The 18044-nt window shown below is 49.8% G+C and overlaps 2 protein-coding genes across 2 annotated transcripts; one reads left to right on the forward strand and one right to left on the reverse strand.

The window, feature by feature from the left end:
• Positions 1 to 3830: 3830 nt before the first annotated feature.
• Positions 3831 to 7394, forward strand: LOC127765934 (uncharacterized). Its single transcript, XM_052290914.1, has one exon. The coding sequence runs from the start codon at positions 4422 to 4424 to the stop codon at positions 6822 to 6824; it is 2403 nt and encodes an 800-aa protein (XP_052146874.1). The 5' UTR covers positions 3831 to 4421; the 3' UTR covers positions 6825 to 7394.
• An 8867-nt stretch (positions 7395 to 16261) lies between these two features.
• LOC127769067 (uncharacterized) lies at positions 16262 to 16973 on the reverse strand. The gene is made up of 2 exons (XM_052294772.1): positions 16878 to 16973; positions 16262 to 16786 (listed from the first exon to the last, which is right to left on the reverse strand). Exons 1-2 carry the CDS (start codon positions 16904 to 16906, stop codon positions 16495 to 16497), a joined length of 321 nt encoding a protein of 106 aa, XP_052150732.1. The 5' UTR covers positions 16907 to 16973; the 3' UTR covers positions 16262 to 16494.
• Between the last annotated feature and the right edge of the window lie 1071 nt (positions 16974 to 18044).

An 18044-nucleotide genomic window follows, 5' to 3' on the forward strand; every position in this document is an offset into this window, starting at 1 on the left:
TCTGCACCATCTGTTAAGATTTTTGGTGTCAAGGTACCTTATATCTTTTTTCATTGTTTATTTATCATGATTTGATTTCAGCTATGTTCTCATTCAAGTCTTTTTGATGATAAGTATGCATGACGTCAAATATTTAATTCTTCTCCTGTCTTGAATTTAGGTGTGGAACCATTCATGTGACCAGGATACTGTGGACAGAGAAATATTTTCTGAAAGAAGAAATGATTTGTGGGATGTTGCACAGTTGGATAGCTCGGTACATTATAATCAGCTAGAGAAGTTAAATTTTGGTGGGTTCAATCCAACAATAAAAGAACACTTGGATTTGGTAAGAACTGTCATTGAGCGTGCTCCCAAATTAAAGTCAGTTTTTTTGGAAGATAGAGAACCCTGTAAAGGCTGTGAAGCAATGGACAACCCAATTTATCCTTCAACAATATCCATGTTTCCACAAAATGAAGATGAGAAAAGCACAGTGGCGAAGCAACTCAAAGCTGGGACCTCTCGCCCTGTTGAAATAATCTTTTGCTAATAAAACATGGATTATTTGTTATAGGGTACGGAGTACGAAAATGCTTTATACTTTCCCATGATGCACTTGAACGACATGCATGGCTGCGTGAGCAAGCGCGGCCACTCTGGGCTGGACCGATTTTGGGTCCAACAAAAATAGTTTTTCATTTTTTCAACTTATAGTTTTTCATTTTTGTATACCAAATGTTTATGTGTATAAAGTTTCTATGCAAAAATTTTATGTGTATAAAGTTTTTATATGGAAAGTTTGTGTATAAAGTTTCTATATGAAAAGTTTGTGTATAAATTTTTAAGTTGATTTTTTTAGTTTTGCATAATGATTCTGGGTGGAATTTTTTTATTCATGCATAGTATTACAGTGTAAACTTTTTAATTCCATATAACAGTGTTTTTTATGTAGAGTATTTATCACTAGAAGTTCTAATCTAGTTCTATATTAGATATATATAGAGTTTCATGGTGGGCTTGGTGTGCACAATGAACATGGGCATAGGCGATTGTGTGGGTTCTAGGAGTGTGACGGGCTGCGTGCTAGGAGTCCCCTACGGAGTACTTGTAAAACATATCCTCGCACCCTTTAAAATGATGATTTTTATTTCTATGATGTTTCATGTGCTTGTCTACTACATTGATGATTGGTCACAGGCCATAATAATTATAAATTTTGACTTGTGTCTGAACTTATTTCCCCGGTAGCCCATTAGCCGGTCTTCCTGAATCCACAGCAATAATCTGATCGATGATCTGAATCAAACATGACTCTTGTTTCTCTCATAGCCCATTAGCTGGTCTACCTGCATCCACCGCAATAATCTGCTTGATAATCTGAATCAAACAGGGCACATGTTGCCTTGATTTACCTTATAAACTTGCACTTCGTTTACAGTTTAAATTTGGCTTGAGAGAGAGCTTATCTTGAGGTTCTGTACAGATTTTTTGTGATACTACATATGCCAAAAAACTCGTGTCTTGAGACTCTGCACAGATATGTCCATGCATTGTATTCCCAAAATCGACGTCGAGGCACCTTGTTTAAGCCATGGCACAATATTTTCCAGGACTATGATTACCCAAAATTTTGACAAACTAACCCTTTTAAAAGAATTGTATTTTAAAAAATGAATCGTGCCAAAAACTAATTGAAGAAATGAATCGTTGGCTTGATGGTGCTTAACTATAACGTTTTAGCGCTACAAATATAGGCACTGAATGGCACGGTTCATTATTAAAAATAACTTTTTATAAGGATCATTGTGGCAAAATTTCAGCTAAGACTACCTTTGTCACTACAAGATTCATGCTGTCATAGTTTCATGCAGGGCGGATCCAGGAACAAAAAATTGGAGGGGCTCAGTTACACAGTATCTTCAATCTCTAGCCGTTTAGGAACCTTTACTTTATCATTCATGGTGAAAAAATCGAGGGGGGAGTGCTCCCAGGAGTATCCATAGATCTTGTGGGTGCAGGGGGGACCACGTTGGATCCGTCCCTGGTTTCATGTCAATATGCCATGCTTTCAGCTATGCACAATCCAAAGTTCCAAACTTCTGAGGGGTAACGTCCGCAAATTTGTATCACAACTAAGCTTGCCACCATAGCAAACTGAAATCTAGCTAGTACACTCAATAAAAGTACTTATCTACTTCGTACTTTGCATTTCACAAGAATTATGATCAATAGTGATAATACAGTCAAACAATGACACATTACTGATGATGTTAATGTATGCTCAGTTACAGAGAGACGACCGCAATCCCCCCCCCCCCCCCCTCTTCTCTCCTCTTTCTTCTTGAACTCAAACTGCTGCGTTTTGGCACTCACAAACCAAGACTCGCAAGTCGCAAGAGCTACATAGCTAAGAATATTAACGCGAGGGCAGTTTACTACCGCGTACAATGATTTTTGTTTGCAATTTGGTTGCTGGGTCATTCTTGGCATCTGGATTCTCCATGTTTTCTTCATCAGAGCTTATGTTGTCACATTGGCCACTGCTTGCAGCACCTCACGGGCCTCTGCCAAAGCAGCAGTAGTCTGGACCAATCCTAGAGCATCTTAAGTTCTATCAGCTGGGCTGACAAAGTATGAACCTGGGAGGAACATATGTGCACAAGAACCTAACCAAATAAAATAATATTCAGCAAGGTCCCAAATGTGTGACAGCATGAGGGATTAATAATAAAAAAATCTCGGGCACAAAATATATTCCACCAAATACATGAACATGAAAAATAATTGAAAAAGAGCTAAATGTACCTGAAATTGCATATCGACGAACCAAGGGACTTCCATGCTAAAGGAGATTCTAGCCTGTGCTGATACCTGGGGTATCAGCCAATCTAACAAGAGCCACGGTTCAGAATTTCAGAATGACAAATTAACCGAAGGAACAAGGATCAAATAACAATCTCTTCAGGCTTCACTAGTTGGAAACAAGTGGGTTTAATTCCCTAATGTATTCTTCATCACTAGGATTCTATTCAACATTTCAGGTGCTAATTCCAGTAAAATAGTGTTTAAAAGGCTTATGATAATTCATCTGATAAGAAAGTGTTTTCTAGTTTCTGACTAAAGATGGAAGCTCTTGAAGGAATATTTTGATATCATAGATAAGAATGGGCATTAACTTCGTAAGTTTTGTATTGGATTAGGTATCTAAGTAGATATCAGTAAAGTGAAGTATGCCACCACTGAACCTGCAAGTCCCAGTTTAAGTTTTGGTTTAGCAGACTTCACAACTCTTCAGAAGCATGCAGGAGTACGAATTCAATGCATTGATGCTTGCTAATATCAAGAAAAGGAGGAACTCATCACTCACTAGAGATCAGTTTCCATAAAATTAATGCGATTTAATTTTCACGTAATCTGAGAAATGTGAAGATTACCAAACAAAAGAATCTGATGCAAAACAACAAAAGAATATGTGATAGTGTGAAGTCTTACATGCTCACATATTCATAATGCACATTTATGCAGTGTGAAGATTTTTCCATGATGAGTTCTGCGGGCTTTGATTTAGCACACATTCCTTCCTTACACACTGATGACAAAGATTCCATATATGTGTTCAGCTTCTGATTCATGGCAATTTAGCCATAATCTGGGGAAACGAGATCATCACCGATGTGCTCAATAAGAATACTTGCAGGTTGGACCAGGTTAAATTGCTTCGAGAGAAGTCAGGTTGACTGCGTGAGAGTGCCGTCGGCCACCTCGGCCGCGGCGGCCATCCCTGTGCCGGAGGCCATCCAACTTCAACCATGTCTCGCTTTGGGGCGCAATCTTGGAGCGAAGTGGTCCGCAAAGAGCCGACACGGACGGCACATCCCAAGCAGCTCGAGGACGCGGAGGGTCACTGGACTGAGGTCCGGCGCAAGGGCAGACAGCATTCATGGCGGTCCAGCGACCACCAATCTTCCACCCACCAGCGGCCGGCATTGAAGGCGTCAAAACCCGTTCCTCGCTGGCTACAAGGGCGGTGTTTCAAGTGCCTAGGTCTAGGCCATCAGAAGACAACTTGCTTCAGGCAGACACGGTGCTACAACTGTTGGTTCACCGGCCATCTCGCTCGCAGCTGTCCGAGCAGCCATCCGGCCGAAAGGGAGCGCGACAAGGGGAAGGGAAGGGAGGAGCCAAAGCCTGCTGGCGGGGTGACTGTCAAGGCGGCGGCGAGGCCCCAGCAGGCGCGTGTGACGCTCCCTGCCGCTGCGGGGCGTCGGGTGATCCTCGCGCGCGCGGCGGGCGACGGACCGGCGAGGGAGGCGGCGGGTGCTGTCAGGAAGGCAGCGCCGGCGGAGGAGACGAGGTCGACGCCGACTGCATCGCAGGCCACTGCCGCGACCGCCGTGCACGCCGACCGCGACGCAGGACAACCTGCCGCGGTCACCGACATGGCTGGTTTCCAGATCTGCGTGCAGCAGCCTTCGTACCTCAGGAAGGAGTGTCGCACGGGGGATCCGGATCTGCGTCCCGGGAGAGGTCATTGCACGATCTCGTGGACGCCGAGGATGGTGGAGAACGAGACCATGCTGGAGAGGAAGGGCCTCCTCGCCTCGGTACTGGGCACACAACCGCACGTCTCCCCTCAGGAGATGGTCGAGGTGGTGGTGAACTGCGGCGTCCTCCCGTCCAACTTCCGTGTCGAGGTCACCACCCCAGAAGACTACCTCATCATGTTCCGCAACACTAGGGATCGTGACTGGGTGCTGAGCCGATCCAAGGAGGTCTTCTGCAAGGAGGCGGCCATCTCCTTCAAGCGATGGGATAGGCGGTTGCAGGCGGATAGCACCAAGATGCAGTTCTTCACCAAGTTATCGCTGGAGGGGCTGCCGCAGCACGCCTGGGAAGAGGAAGCGGTCGCTCAGATCGTGCGCGAACTCAGGGGTGAGCTGGTGGAGATGGTCACGCCGGCGGACGCTAGGGTGCTCACGTTATTTGCGTGGCTCTCCAACCCTAGCATGGTGCCGTCGGTGCTGGAGGTGGAAATCCCAGAGCGGGCGGCCGGCGGGCCGCCACGCTGGGAGAGGTTCCTAGGTCGCACTTCGATCCCCAGAGCGCCGCTCTACAAGAAATCCCTAACTTATGCGCTCATCGTGCACATCGAGGAGATCATCAACCCCACGCTACTCCACTACACCTCCTACATGGGTTCCGATGATGATGACAACGGCGACGTGCCGCGGCGCGTGACCTTCTCCTGTTGGGCGGGTCGAACAGACGGCACAGGCCCCTGGTCGTCTGAACAAGGCGGCGGTCGTTCTTTCGGTTGTGCATCTGGGGCTGCGGGCGGCCTTCCAGGGCGCGTCTGGTCCACGACGGATCGGATTGCCGCCAAACCGGCGGAGGCAGTGAGGGTAGACGAAGTCGTGGTGGCGGGGCTGGCGCAGGGGACGGGGATCGATGTTGGGGATGGTGGACTGGCGGCGGCGGACACTGCGGCGAGCGACATTGCGACGAGAGACCCTGTGCAGATGAGGCCAGGTTCCCTGGAACTGACTGGTGGTGGTGGAGGGATCTGGTTCTCGCCACAGTTGTTGCCGCGGACGCAAGCGGACTCGCGGCTGGGAGACGAGTCCGTGCCGGCGACATGTCAAACTGCTGGAGATGCGCCGGAGGCTGCTCTTTTGCTGGCTGCTCAATCAAACATGGCAGATGACTCTTGGGGCCTTCCGACGGTGGTGATCCCAGGAGGAAGCCCTATTTCGCTTTCCATGGAGGAGCACGAAGGCGGTGGCGTCGCTGTGTCGCAGACCTCGCCGGCGGCACCGGTGACTGAGGGGGGGCACGGAGTCGGTGTTCAACCACCTGCTGACGAGGCGAATGGGGAGCCAACGGGGATGGATCCATCTGTGGTTTCAGTGGACGCGGTGCAGGGCGCGCCACACGAGGAGCCTGTCATGAGCGGCATAGGCATGCAACCTGCGTCTGCACCTGCCGGTCTGTGTTCACATTGGTCTGCAGCACTGGGCGCTGTAGCCAAGAAGCTACAGTTTGAAGATCTTGTCAAGGATACGCAGGAGAATGGGGCTGCATTAATGGCGGTCTCGGCGGTGCTGGAGGATGGGGAGCCGGAGAGCGTTGGCGGGAACGCTGAACGGGCGATGCCGCTTGAAGAACTGAATCCTCCGTGTAAGGAGTCGTCGGCTTCTGGGCCAGAACGTGCCCTGGGCCCGGACGCTGACCAGGGACAAAACGGCCCGTGGCCAGGAGGCGATAGCGGGCCGGCTGAGCTGGCCTCTCGGCCGCTAGCTGGGCCGCAAGACCTGGTGCAGACTGGGTCACCATTGGAAGCTACTTCGACTGGCCCGCTACTGGTTGCTGGGCTGCCGCTGGTCTACGGAAGACGGCGGGATGGGCCGCCGCAGCCTGCGCACGCGGATGAGCGACTACAGGACTTCCTCGACTCGATCTCAGCAACGCCGCCAGCCTCGGTCCTGGGCGTGCGGCCACCTGCATCTGTTCCGACCACAAGCACGCGCAGCAATCGTTGCAACGTCATCCCGCCGGACTTCACTCCTTGGCGGAGCCCGAGGTTCCAACAGCAGGGCTCGGGGGCGCAGCGCCACACCATCACTAAGGCGAAGGCGGTGAACATGAAGAAGCTGGGGATTATTCAAGAGGAAGAGGAGGCGACGGAGGACTCGGTGAAGAAGTACCTGAATCTATTCGAAAAACCGCTCTCTACACAACACGTGGAGGCCCTGGCGACATTGCTTGATGTGGACATAGCTGCCCAGCCTCTCGAGCTCACTGATTGCAGCGAGGGAGTCGCCGCCGTAGCTTCGCCAGCCTGACGGTAGTGCTCGAAGTTTCAGAAGAGGTGCAGCTGTTCCACTAGTGTTTCATGTCTACATCCTCTAATTGTTTTAGTCTTTTGTGTTGGAATGTAAGGGGGCTGAATGATGCTGACAAAAGAGCCCTTGTTAGAGAGTCGGTTGTGTCGAGTGGTGTTTCTGTTGCATGTTTTCAGGAGTCCAAATTAGAGGAAGTGGATGCATCTATTGTCGTCGAGACTTGTGGTGCTGCTTTTGATAGTTTTGTTGCTCTTCCGGCAGAGCAAACCAGAGGTGGAGTCATAGTTGCTTGGAACGGAACCATGTTCCGTGGTGTTTCTGCTCACCAAGGGCGCTGGTCGATTACAGTCAAGCTTGACTGGATCCTTGGTGACAGATCATGGTTCCTAACCTCGGTGTATGGGCCTCAACTTGATGCAGAAAAGCTGTTGTTCCTGGATGAGTTGATTGAAGTAAGAAATTGCTGCCAAGGCCAGTGGATGGTTACGGGTGATTTCAACTTGATTGCGGCCGCTGCCGACAAGAACAACAATCGAATCAATCAAAGAATGATGAATGCCTTTAGAAACAAGCTGAACGAGCTCGAATTAAGGGTTATGTACCTGTTTGGCCGGCGGTACACGTGGAGCAATGAGCAACAGCGCCCCACCTTGGAGAAGCTTGATAGAGTGCTTGTCACCACACAGTGGGAGGAATCCTTTCCTGAAGCACATTTGCAGGCGTTAAGCTCCTCTGGCTCGGACCACTGTCCTCGGCTTCTGACATGCGGAGACACTGGGGCAAAAACAAGAAGGTTTAGATTCGAATCTTACTGGACGAAAATTGAAGGGTTCGCTGACGTGGTCCAGGAAAGTTGGGATCAGGCTGTTGATTTGGATGATCCCTACCTGGTTCTTCATGTGAAATTGGCTAGGTTATGCAAGCAGCTCTCAAAATGGGGTCAGCGGAAGATAAGGAAATTCAGACTTCAAATGCAGATTGCCAATGAGATAATTCTGAGATTTGACATCGCACAAGAGTCACGGCTTCTGTCGGATGATGAAAGGTACCTTCGTGCCGCCTGTAAAGGTCGATGTTTAGCACTAGCTTCTCTAGAGAGAATCAGATTGCGACAAAGGGCTAGAATCAGAAGTCTGAGGGAAGGGGATGCAGGAACTGCATTCTTTCATTTGAAGATAAAGGCGAGAAGGAGGAAGCTTCTCATTCCAATCCTTGAGCATGATGGCAAGATTGCCACCACCCAGCATAACATGCAAAGTTTGGCACGAGAATACTTTGCTGCAGTGATGTGCCCTGAGTGCAGTGACACGAAGTTGCTGCAATTTCACCATATTCAGATGGCAACAACTGATCTCTCCAGCCTCGACAGTCCTTTCACTGAAGATGAGATTTGGTCGGCTATCCGTGCTTTGCCTAATGAAAAGTCGCCAGGGCCGGATGGTTATACAGGCTTGTTTTACCAAAGATGTTGGGAGATAATTAAACCTGAATTGATCAGCGCTCTTGCTAAATTCTGTACCGGTAACAGTCAGAACTTGGAGAAACTGAATTCGGCAATTGTCACGCTAATAGCGAAGAAGGACAGTCCTACCCTCCTCAAGGATTATAGGCCAATTAGTTTGATTCATAGTTTCTCTAAGATAGCTGCGAAGATTATGGCGCAGCGGTTAGCACCGAAGCTGAATGTCCTCATTCCATCCTCCCAAACTGCTTTTATCAAGGGACGCTGCATACATGAGAACTTTGTCTTCGTCAAAGGATTGGTACAACAATTTCACAGACAAAGGAAGGCTATGATGTTGCTGAAATTAGACATCTCGAAAGCTTTCGACACTGTCTCCTGGGGTTTTCTTATGTCGATGTTACAGTTCAGAGGCTTTGGTCCACTTTGGAGAAGATGGGTCTCGGCGGTTTTTCTCACTGCAGAAACAAGAATATTGATAAATGGTGTTCTGTCAGACACAATCAAGCCGGCGAGGGGGTTGAGGCAGGGTGACCCACTGTCGCCGCTGCTCTTTGTTATAGTAATGGATGCCTTGCAAGCTATTGTTTCCCAGGCAAGGATGGCAAGACTGCTCTCGCCCCTCAACGTACGATAGAATTTGCCACCAATTTCAGTTTATGCCGACGATGCGGTTCTGTTTTTCCGCCCTACAGCTGAAGAAGCTCGAGTCATCAAGGGTATCCTGGAGTTACTCGGGGCTGCCACAGGTCTCAAAACCAATTTCTCCAAAAGCGCAATCACTCCAATCCAATGTGACGAGCAGCAGTATGTGCAAGTTGAATCCATTCTCTCCTGCCGAGTGGAAAAGTTCCCAATCACTTATCTTGGACTCCCTCTCTCCACTAGGAAACCGACGAAGGCCGAGATCCAGCCGATCCTTGATAGGCTGGCAAAGAAGGTAGCCGGTTGGAAGCCGAAAATGCTGTCTATTGATGGGCGACTGTCACGCCCCGAACTAGTCCCGAGTGGAACTAGCCCGTGACGCTCCAAATTAACCTGTTAATCGATACCAGTCCCAGGAAACAGTGCTGGTATCACAGGAAGACAGAATATCACAGCAACAGAGGTCTCTTTATTATAGAGTAGGAGTACAGTCATGTTGGGCTACGGACAGATCCCGAGCTCACAACTGCATTTCAAAAGGGAAGCGGAAGCCAAGAATTGGACCAAACATCACAGGCGCGACTTGGGAACTAGGCCGAAACCCTAAAACTCATCGTATCCGGCTTGCTCCTGGAAGAACTCCTCGTCAGCGGGATCCGCTTCATCTTCTTCAGCAACTGGGGGGGGGGGATTATGTATATAGGGCAAGGGTGAGTACGGGAGTACTCAGCAAGCCATGGGAAATAAGTGTTTAATGCAGGCTTCAAAGGAAAGGCTGTTGTTTTTGCAATTGATTTTTATTTAAACTCCTTTTTGAAACAGCTAAGTGAGTGCTTCTCAAACGACACGGATGAGACAGTGCGTCGTGTCCGGTCAGAGTATGTGCAATGTATCAGTCTTTTGAATTGATCAAGTTTGGCACCCGGCCAACAGCTTTCAAACGGCCACTCGGGCCTGGCTGATCCCATCAGCCGCAGATTTTCCAAGCATCAAACCCATTCCTCATCAGCAAATTTCACAAGGCAGTAGTCAAACAAAACTACGCTAGGAATCACCTCACATCCGCCCATGACCGTGGGCACGGCTGTTCGAACAGTTTAATAACCTCTGCAAAGGGGGTACACTTTACCCACACGACATTACTAACCCGGATCATCCAGCCCATGCAGAACGGCCATGACTAGAGACCTTAAGGCTTTCATGACAAGGCATTTCGAAAGCTGACACAGGTTCACCATATGCCAACGAGATGGGTCCCAGACCAACACCAGATTAGGTCCCAGACCATACTGTGTCAGGAAGCCCAGGGGTCCTCCCCGACACCACCCCGGCGAATCCATATGTCTCTTGGCATCAAGGCTCCCCTGATTAGCTAATTTCTCAGCCAGGGGTGTCCCATTGCACCCATGTGGTCGTACTTGCCTTATGTTCGGATGAAATTCCAAGGAAACGGTCCTTAAGTGCAAGAGCGGGAAACCGTACACCCGGTACGTTCCCCGGTCCGTGATTTTGGAAATTCATTTAGTTCGCAAGCACCGACCCAGGTGTCGGGTTTTTCAAGTCTTTTGTAAAACCCAAGTTTTACTCATCATTGGATATTTTAAATTTGAGGGGAGGTGTTCCGATGCCCGTGCCCGAAGGCCCATGCATCGAAGCACCACAGTCGACAAAGGAGGTTTAAGTGTTCAATAAATCAAGGAGGGTAATTGCAGCAATTAGGGTTGGGGGCCGGCAGGCTATCTCGCGAGCCGCGGCCGAATTACTTGTGTAAATCCTATTCATGCAAAATTTGCGGAAAGAAATACTTAGATTTAAATTATTGGTGCAAGATGATCAAAGGTGACTTGCCTTGCTCGAGATCTTGAGCCTGATCCTCGAAATCCTCGCACTGCGGGTCTTCGGGCACCGAAACTACACGCGAAACGGGACAACTCAACAAACGGCGAAAATAAAGCCCTATTATTGACCTCTAAGCATGCCATTAGATAGATCTCGAGATTTGAGGAATTTTGGAAGTTGAACGGAGTCAAACGGACTTACGGTTGGGAAGATATTGAATTTCTAAGATTATTGGATTTTTGATCTAAAGGAAAAGGATTTATTTAAACCCTTTTTTTTTGAAAAAGAAAAGAAAAGAAAAGAAGGAGGGGGGGGAATTAGACTTTCCTCGGGCGGCTAGGGCGCGGCCCGAGAGAAAGGGGCGGCTCGGCCAAGCTTAATGGGCCGGCCGGCCCAAGAAGGCGGCCCATGGCGCGTGCGGGCGGGGAAGGGAGAGAGAGCCGGTGGGCCGGGTCCATTCCGCGTGGTCCCGAGTGGGACCCGCTTGTCAGCGACTCGGCTCACCGTGAGCGAGGTGCACGCGGCGCGTGCTAGGGTTCGGGGAGAGAGACGCGGTGCACGCGCGTGGTTCACGGCGGACGCGGATGCGGCGGGCCCACGCGCAGCCTCACGGCTCACGGTGGACCGCGTGCGCGAGCGGGGCCGGAGGGAGCGGCTGACTGGGGTCGGCTCGACCCAGTCTTGGCCGAGCTGGCGCCGACGTGGCGCCTACGTGGCTGCCACGTGGGCCGGCGGGAGGTAGACGACGACGTCGGCCGAAACGGACGGCGGACGACGGCGGCGAGCGGCGGAGCGTACCACGGCGATATAGGCGAAAGCGAGCACTCCGGGAGGTTGCACGGGACGAGAGGAGACGAGCCAACGGCTTGGATTTGCCGGGGGATGCTCGACGGCGGCGGATTGCGGCGGCGGCAACCGGCGGCGAGGGAAGGGGGAAACGGCGACGAGGTCACGAGGGGTCGATTCCCGGCGGTGAGAGCATCTACGCGGCTACGGGAATCCGTTGCTAGTGTCGGATTGGGCGGAGCTATGCCGAGCGAGGCCGGCGACGAGCGGGTGCTACGGAGCACGGGCGGCGACGGCGGCGAGCACACAGCGGGCGGCGGCAACGGTCGGGGCAGCGCCAGCTAGCTACGGGGAGGCTACTCGTGCTACTATCCGAGTCTAAGAGGAGGAGATGGAACGAGAAGGGAGAACGGAGGGAGACACTACCGTGCGGGGAAGAGGGCGCAGTGACGAGAACCGACGGCGCGGGAGCGATCTCTCCGGCCTCGGGCCGGGGAAGAGGAAGAAGAGGGCGCGCCCGGAGTCCCCTTCCGCGTCCTTGCTCGTGCCGGCTCCTCCAGCACATGTGACGGCGGCGGTCGGCGAGAGAGACGGCAATGGCGCGGGCGGAAAACGGGGAAGATTGGGAGGGAAAAAGGAAGGGAGGGCGCCTGGGTTTATAGGGCGGCGATGTCGGTTTGGGGGAGGGGAACCGACATTGGACGGTCAAGCCAGCGAGCTGGCGCTCCGGCTAGCGGCCAAATCGGCGACAGGGAGGAGGGGAATGACGCCGGCGGAGGAAGAGAAAGAAAGAAAAAGGAAGGGAGAAAGGGAGCTTGTCCCTTGCCACTTTGGGAAAAGGAGGAGGGAGCGGGGGCGACGCGGCAGAGGGGGGGGGGCTCTGCCTCCGTCCCTTGGAGGCACGCGCGGGGAGTGGCGGGGCCGAGTCGATGACGACGGCGATGACGGCGGAGGCGGCTTGGAGCGGAGCGGCGACACGGACGGCAGGCGCGGCAGAGGCTGACGGCGGCGGCGACCAGGCGGTCGGCCACCACGGCGCGCGCGCGCGCGGGAAGCAACGGCGCGCAGCGACGATTTGGCGGCGTCGGCGGGAACGGCAGCGGGAAGCGGGAGGGAGGGCTCGGCTCCGCGCGGCTCGCGCGCACGCGCGTGCAGCGCTCTGGCAGAGCGGGGAGAGGGAGAGAGAGAGAGAGAGCCGGGGAGGGAGGGGGAGATGGGCCGAGAGGGATTCGGCCCATCGAACCCTAGGGAGGCGAATTAGACTTTTGCGGAGGGATTTGATTTGGGAAGGATTTGGATTCGGGATTGAACTCGACGATGGCTCGGGGATTTGAGATCTGAGATGGCACGGGCACTAGACAACAAGCAAAGAAACGGATTTCGCAAATAGGATTTTTATGAGCTAGTTTTTCCGCTAGGCGCCACGACGGAACGGGCGCTACAGCGACTGTGCTTGATCAAGTCGGTCCTAATGGCGCTGCCGGTGCACTACATGACAGTCCTGCAGCTACCGCGATGGGCGATTAAGGACATCGAGCGGAAGTGCCGCGGGTTTCTTTGGAAAGGACAGGAAGAGATCAGCGGCGGGCATTGCCTAGTTTCGTGGCGAAAGGTTTGCTCACCCATCGAGAAAGGGGGACTTGGTGTCAAAGATCTTAATTTGTTCGGTCAAGCTCTCCGGTTGAAATGGCTTGCAAAATCCTTGGAGCAGAAGGATAGACCCTGGACCTTAGCAACTTTCCGTCCTGGAAGCGATGTGGAAGAGATCTTTCGATCCGTTGCTGAGCACATCATTGGTGACGGGGTGAACACACAGTTTTGGACAGACAATTGGACAGGGAAAGGTTGCTTCGCCTGGAGGTGGCCGGTGTTGTTTTCTCATGTGAGCCATGCCAAGCTAACAGTAGCTGATGCCCTGATTGTTAACAGATGGGTTCGCCAATTACAAGGTGCCTTGTCCAATGAAGCTCTGGGTGAATTCTTCCAACTTTGGGATGAAGTTCACGACGTGTCACTGCAGCAGATGGCTGACACGATCAAATGGAAGTTGACTGTTGATGGTAATTTCTCAGTGGCCTCGGCGTATGATCTATTTTTCATAGCGACAGAGGACTGTTCCTACGGGGACACGCAGTGGCACTCCAGGGTGCCGTCGCGTGTTCGCTTCTTCATGTGGATTGCACTCAAGGGCCGCTGTCTCACGGCGGACAACCTGGCAAAGAGAAAATGGCCGCATGACGCCATTTGCTCCCTATGCCAGCGCGAGAACGAAGACTGCCATCATTTGCTTGTGTCCTGTGATTATACGGCGGCGGTTTGGTGCAAGCTGAGACGTTGGTGCAACATTAGCATTGCAATCCCTGCGGAAGATGGCATGCCGCTTGCAGATTGGTGGATCGCGACAAGACGACGTTTTCAGAACACGTATAGGACGGATTTCGATAGTCTGTTCATGCTAATTTGTTGGCTTATCTGGAAAGAGCGAAATACAAGGATCTTTCAACACATCGCCAAGTCGGTTGACCGGCTAGCGGATGACATCAACGAGGAAATCGCAATTTGGAGGGCAGCAGGGATTTTCTCCCAGGCTAGCGAGTAATCCCGATGAGAGGCCGGACCTGCCCTATTTTTTCCTTTTCTTTCCGGGCTTGAGTTTGCTTGAGACCGGCGCGACATCCTTTATGTCATTGTAATTAAAACTTTATTTCCCTCAATCTTAATGAAATTGGCCGGCCTACCTTTGGCCGTCCCGGCAAAAAGAATACTTGCAGGTTGCTGCAACAAACAACATTATAGATAAGAACAAGATCATCGGCAAAACTTATTTGCCATTTTGCCCCAGTCTGCCCATCCCCCATATTTCATAGATGCCAACATGGTTAAAAGGCACTTGCTACACTCAGACACTCAGGGCATTAACTTGGTTTAGTTTAGGATGTAATGCTAAATTTACTGGACTTACACCTGCTTCCAACTGATCCATCTCACAAATTATAAAGGTGTTGCTACCTTTTATCCTCAATGAATTATGGTACTACAAACAAGCTAAATATCATCAGAAACTGGAAGTAATTACTAAATTGCCTGACAGATCATCATAAGTAGTAGCTACTTTTGTTGCAGAACGGCGTTCAACTCTTGCATTCATCTGCAGAACAAAGGACTAGAAGTAAGTAGTAGTTGCTAGCACAAAGAAGCTACTCTATTGAGCCCCTTAAAATTTCTTGTTATATCATTTTCTTTTCGGTGCAAGCTAGATGGACTAAAATTAAATACAAATAAGTAATTTTCATGGCATTACTGTTCCCGACATTGCTTTCCTATACGTCCAGGCAAAGCTTGAGCAATGGTTAACCATTTCTTCGGTCCAAGTTTGTTTACCATCTGAACAATGATCTCATCTTCCTGAAAAGGGGAACATGTCATTGTGAGTATAAGATGACTAACCAATATTATATAAGAAATGAAAATAAATGGACTAGCATGCTTACTTCTTTGGACCATGGCCCTTTGACCAATTCAGGGTGTAGAACCTTTTAATTGCCACCTGTGCAAGCATTGTACATCGGTTCTATCCGCAAGCTGGAAAATTAGAAGGTCCTCTGTCAAAGCTTGGATTTTTAACAATATACAGGAACCTCATCAACAGGGTAGGAAAAAGAATGCCAGAGAAGCATGACTAGAGTGTAAGCTAATGAAACAGCACAATGCTTTACTGTACATGAGTTGTGATAGCATCAAAGAGGGGAAAAAAATGCTTGCGTGGCTTAAGATATCCTACTGCACTGAAGTACTAAACAATTGTAGCGCAAGGTGGGCTTGAGAACAATATGGTAAAAATGTATTATATATCAAGTATAATATTGTGAAATATTACTCCTGTTACAACCTGACATGTATTGACATATAACTGTATGTAATCACAAAGCTAATGTGTAAAAATTAAAAAAAAATCCAAGGGAGTCCAACATATGCATGGTAGGCTATATAAAATGCAGTGATATAGATACCAAAGGTCACACTTTTGAAGGTGCTCCCCCTATGTTATTTCATCTCTCAAAAAAAAATCAGTAAAATGATATATGAATTGGACTTTAGAAGGCTATTTTGTTTATATTTTCCAGCATACAAAAAACAACCGCAACAAAGTTGAAGAAAAACAAAAAATATGACAGCTAAAAGATAGTAGAAATACTATGATAAAGAGTAAGGACAAAGTATGCCAAATTGAACCAATGCACTAATAGAACCAATGCATCCCATTGTATGTCTGAACAGCTCTGAAACGCACCTAACTTTTTCCCAATTCTTCCCATTGCATGTCTGAATAGCTCTGGACAATATGGCAGCCTCCATTGATCAGCTAAAAGCTAAAACAAATGGTATGGTTTCCACTCTCCATTTGTTTCTACGACACGACCTACATTTTAGCTGAAATGGAGACCAGCTGCAGACCACGTTCAATGACTTCAATCAGCTAATCAATGAAGACAATCAATTATATAATTGTGAGCATTGTTCAATCTATCCATGTCATCCTGATTTTGCCAAATAACAAGCACAATCAGATATCCAGACAAAAGATCAAAACTTTTGCCAAATCAGAAGCACAATCAGAGTCCAAAGATCAAACTTTTGCCAGATCACAAGCACAATCAGAGACCAAAGATCAAACTTTTCCCAAATCACAAGCACAATCATATATCCAGTAGATAGGAAATGCATCACGAAGGTTCATCGCAAATACTTCGCAACATTCATCCATTGGTAGCCTGGGACAGTTAGTAGTACGATCTAAGCCTCGTACCTTCTAATTAAGCAACACTAGACGATAGATAGCATAATAGCATCCCTAAGCAAACATTGACTATAGGCATCAGTGATCAGTGGAGTTGGCCGTTGACGTAGTGGCGGTGGGGGTCATCGGCGCGGACACGGTCATGGAGTCGCGGGCGAGGTCGTCGACGCGGCGGGGGCGGGGGCGGTCGATGGGGCGAGGGCGGCGCCGATCGTCGCAGGGGCGGGCGGCGGCGGGGCGTCGTCGGCGGCTGGCGTGTCGGCGGGCATCTTCGCCTTGACCTTGTCGAAGATCTTAGCCATCGCAGCCTCCTCCTTCTCGGAGAACACGACGACCTCATCATCGCCCTCGTCGTCGCTCGCGATCCCGGCCTGGATGCGCTTCTTCTTGTCATCGCGGATGATCTTGCGATGCGGTTTTCCCTGGACGCCACTGAAACGATCGAAACGCAACAAGGGTTAGCAGCCCGCGAAACCAGATGAGATCTAGAGCGCTCGCGCGCGCGCGCGCGAAGCCTTCTTACCGACTCTCGGCGCTCCGGGACCACTCCATCGCGACTCCGGCGGCGGCGGCGGCGGAAGAATGGAGGCGGCGCGGTCGGGACTTGCACACTGCTCACTGCTCTCCGTGTCTCCCTGCTCGGACTCGCAACTCGAGGTCGTATATATAGCCATCGTATTGGGCCGGCCCATAACCCCTGGGCTGGAAATGTTCGTATGGGCCACACTAGGCCCAAATTTTGGGCCCATGAGGCGATAGAAAAGCAGCCCAACCGCGAGTTCGCCGGCGACATCTGCTTCCCCGAGGATCGACTCCGGCGAGTAACCATCTTTCTCCTCCCGTTGTACTCCCTCCGTCCCATAAGTGCAATCATAAGTTTCCATGTCCAACTTTTGATCGTCCGTCTTATTTAAGTATTTTTGTTGTTATGGGATGATAAAATATGAATAATATTTACTTGTGACTTATGTTTTTAAATTTTTTCAAAAATTTTTCAAATAAAACACACGGTCAAAGTTGGGTGCGGAAAACCGTGGCTGCACTTAAAATGTAACGGAGGGAGTAATAAAGGATCGAGTTATCCGCATCCGTATTCCTAAGCTTTAACAGATTCACGTATCCCTGAGAAAAATTGCTTATAACCATCCTGGTTTTTGAACAAAATCGACTATCCTTGAAGGTCACACTAACACTTGCACTATCACAGAGATGGGTGTAGTGCGCAAGCACCATTGCAGAGCAGCTACTCCAAGTCTCCGAACACTACTACTTGCCCCTCCAGAATTGTAACAGCTGGAGTACGTAGATAAGGGAGAAGTGAATTGTAAATGGTCCACTCAAGTATTCAAATCCCATTAGTATGTAGATAATTGAGAACTGAAAAATAAATGGTCGGAGGTTTCAGCAGTTCCACAAAACATCCGTGATTAAAATGTGATTAGATATTGATGCTCCACAAAACTACCTGTCGGCAATCAATATTCTTTAAAATATTATGGGTGTTTGTTTGTTTGTTGCCCGAGTAAATAAACCCAATACTGTCCTTACGTATATTTATATTTGAAGTATATACTTTCAGTAATACTCGCACTAGGAGTGGAAACGACGGCTCGGCTTGTAGTGGTTCGCAACAAAATTAGGCTTGGCTTAGCTTGGCTCGGCTCGGTTAGGGAAACAAGCTAAAACTTGA

This window comes from Oryza glaberrima, chromosome 3 (assembly GCF_000147395.1).
Source record: "Oryza glaberrima chromosome 3, OglaRS2, whole genome shotgun sequence".
Lineage (NCBI taxonomy): Eukaryota > Viridiplantae > Streptophyta > Magnoliopsida > Poales > Poaceae > Oryza > Oryza glaberrima.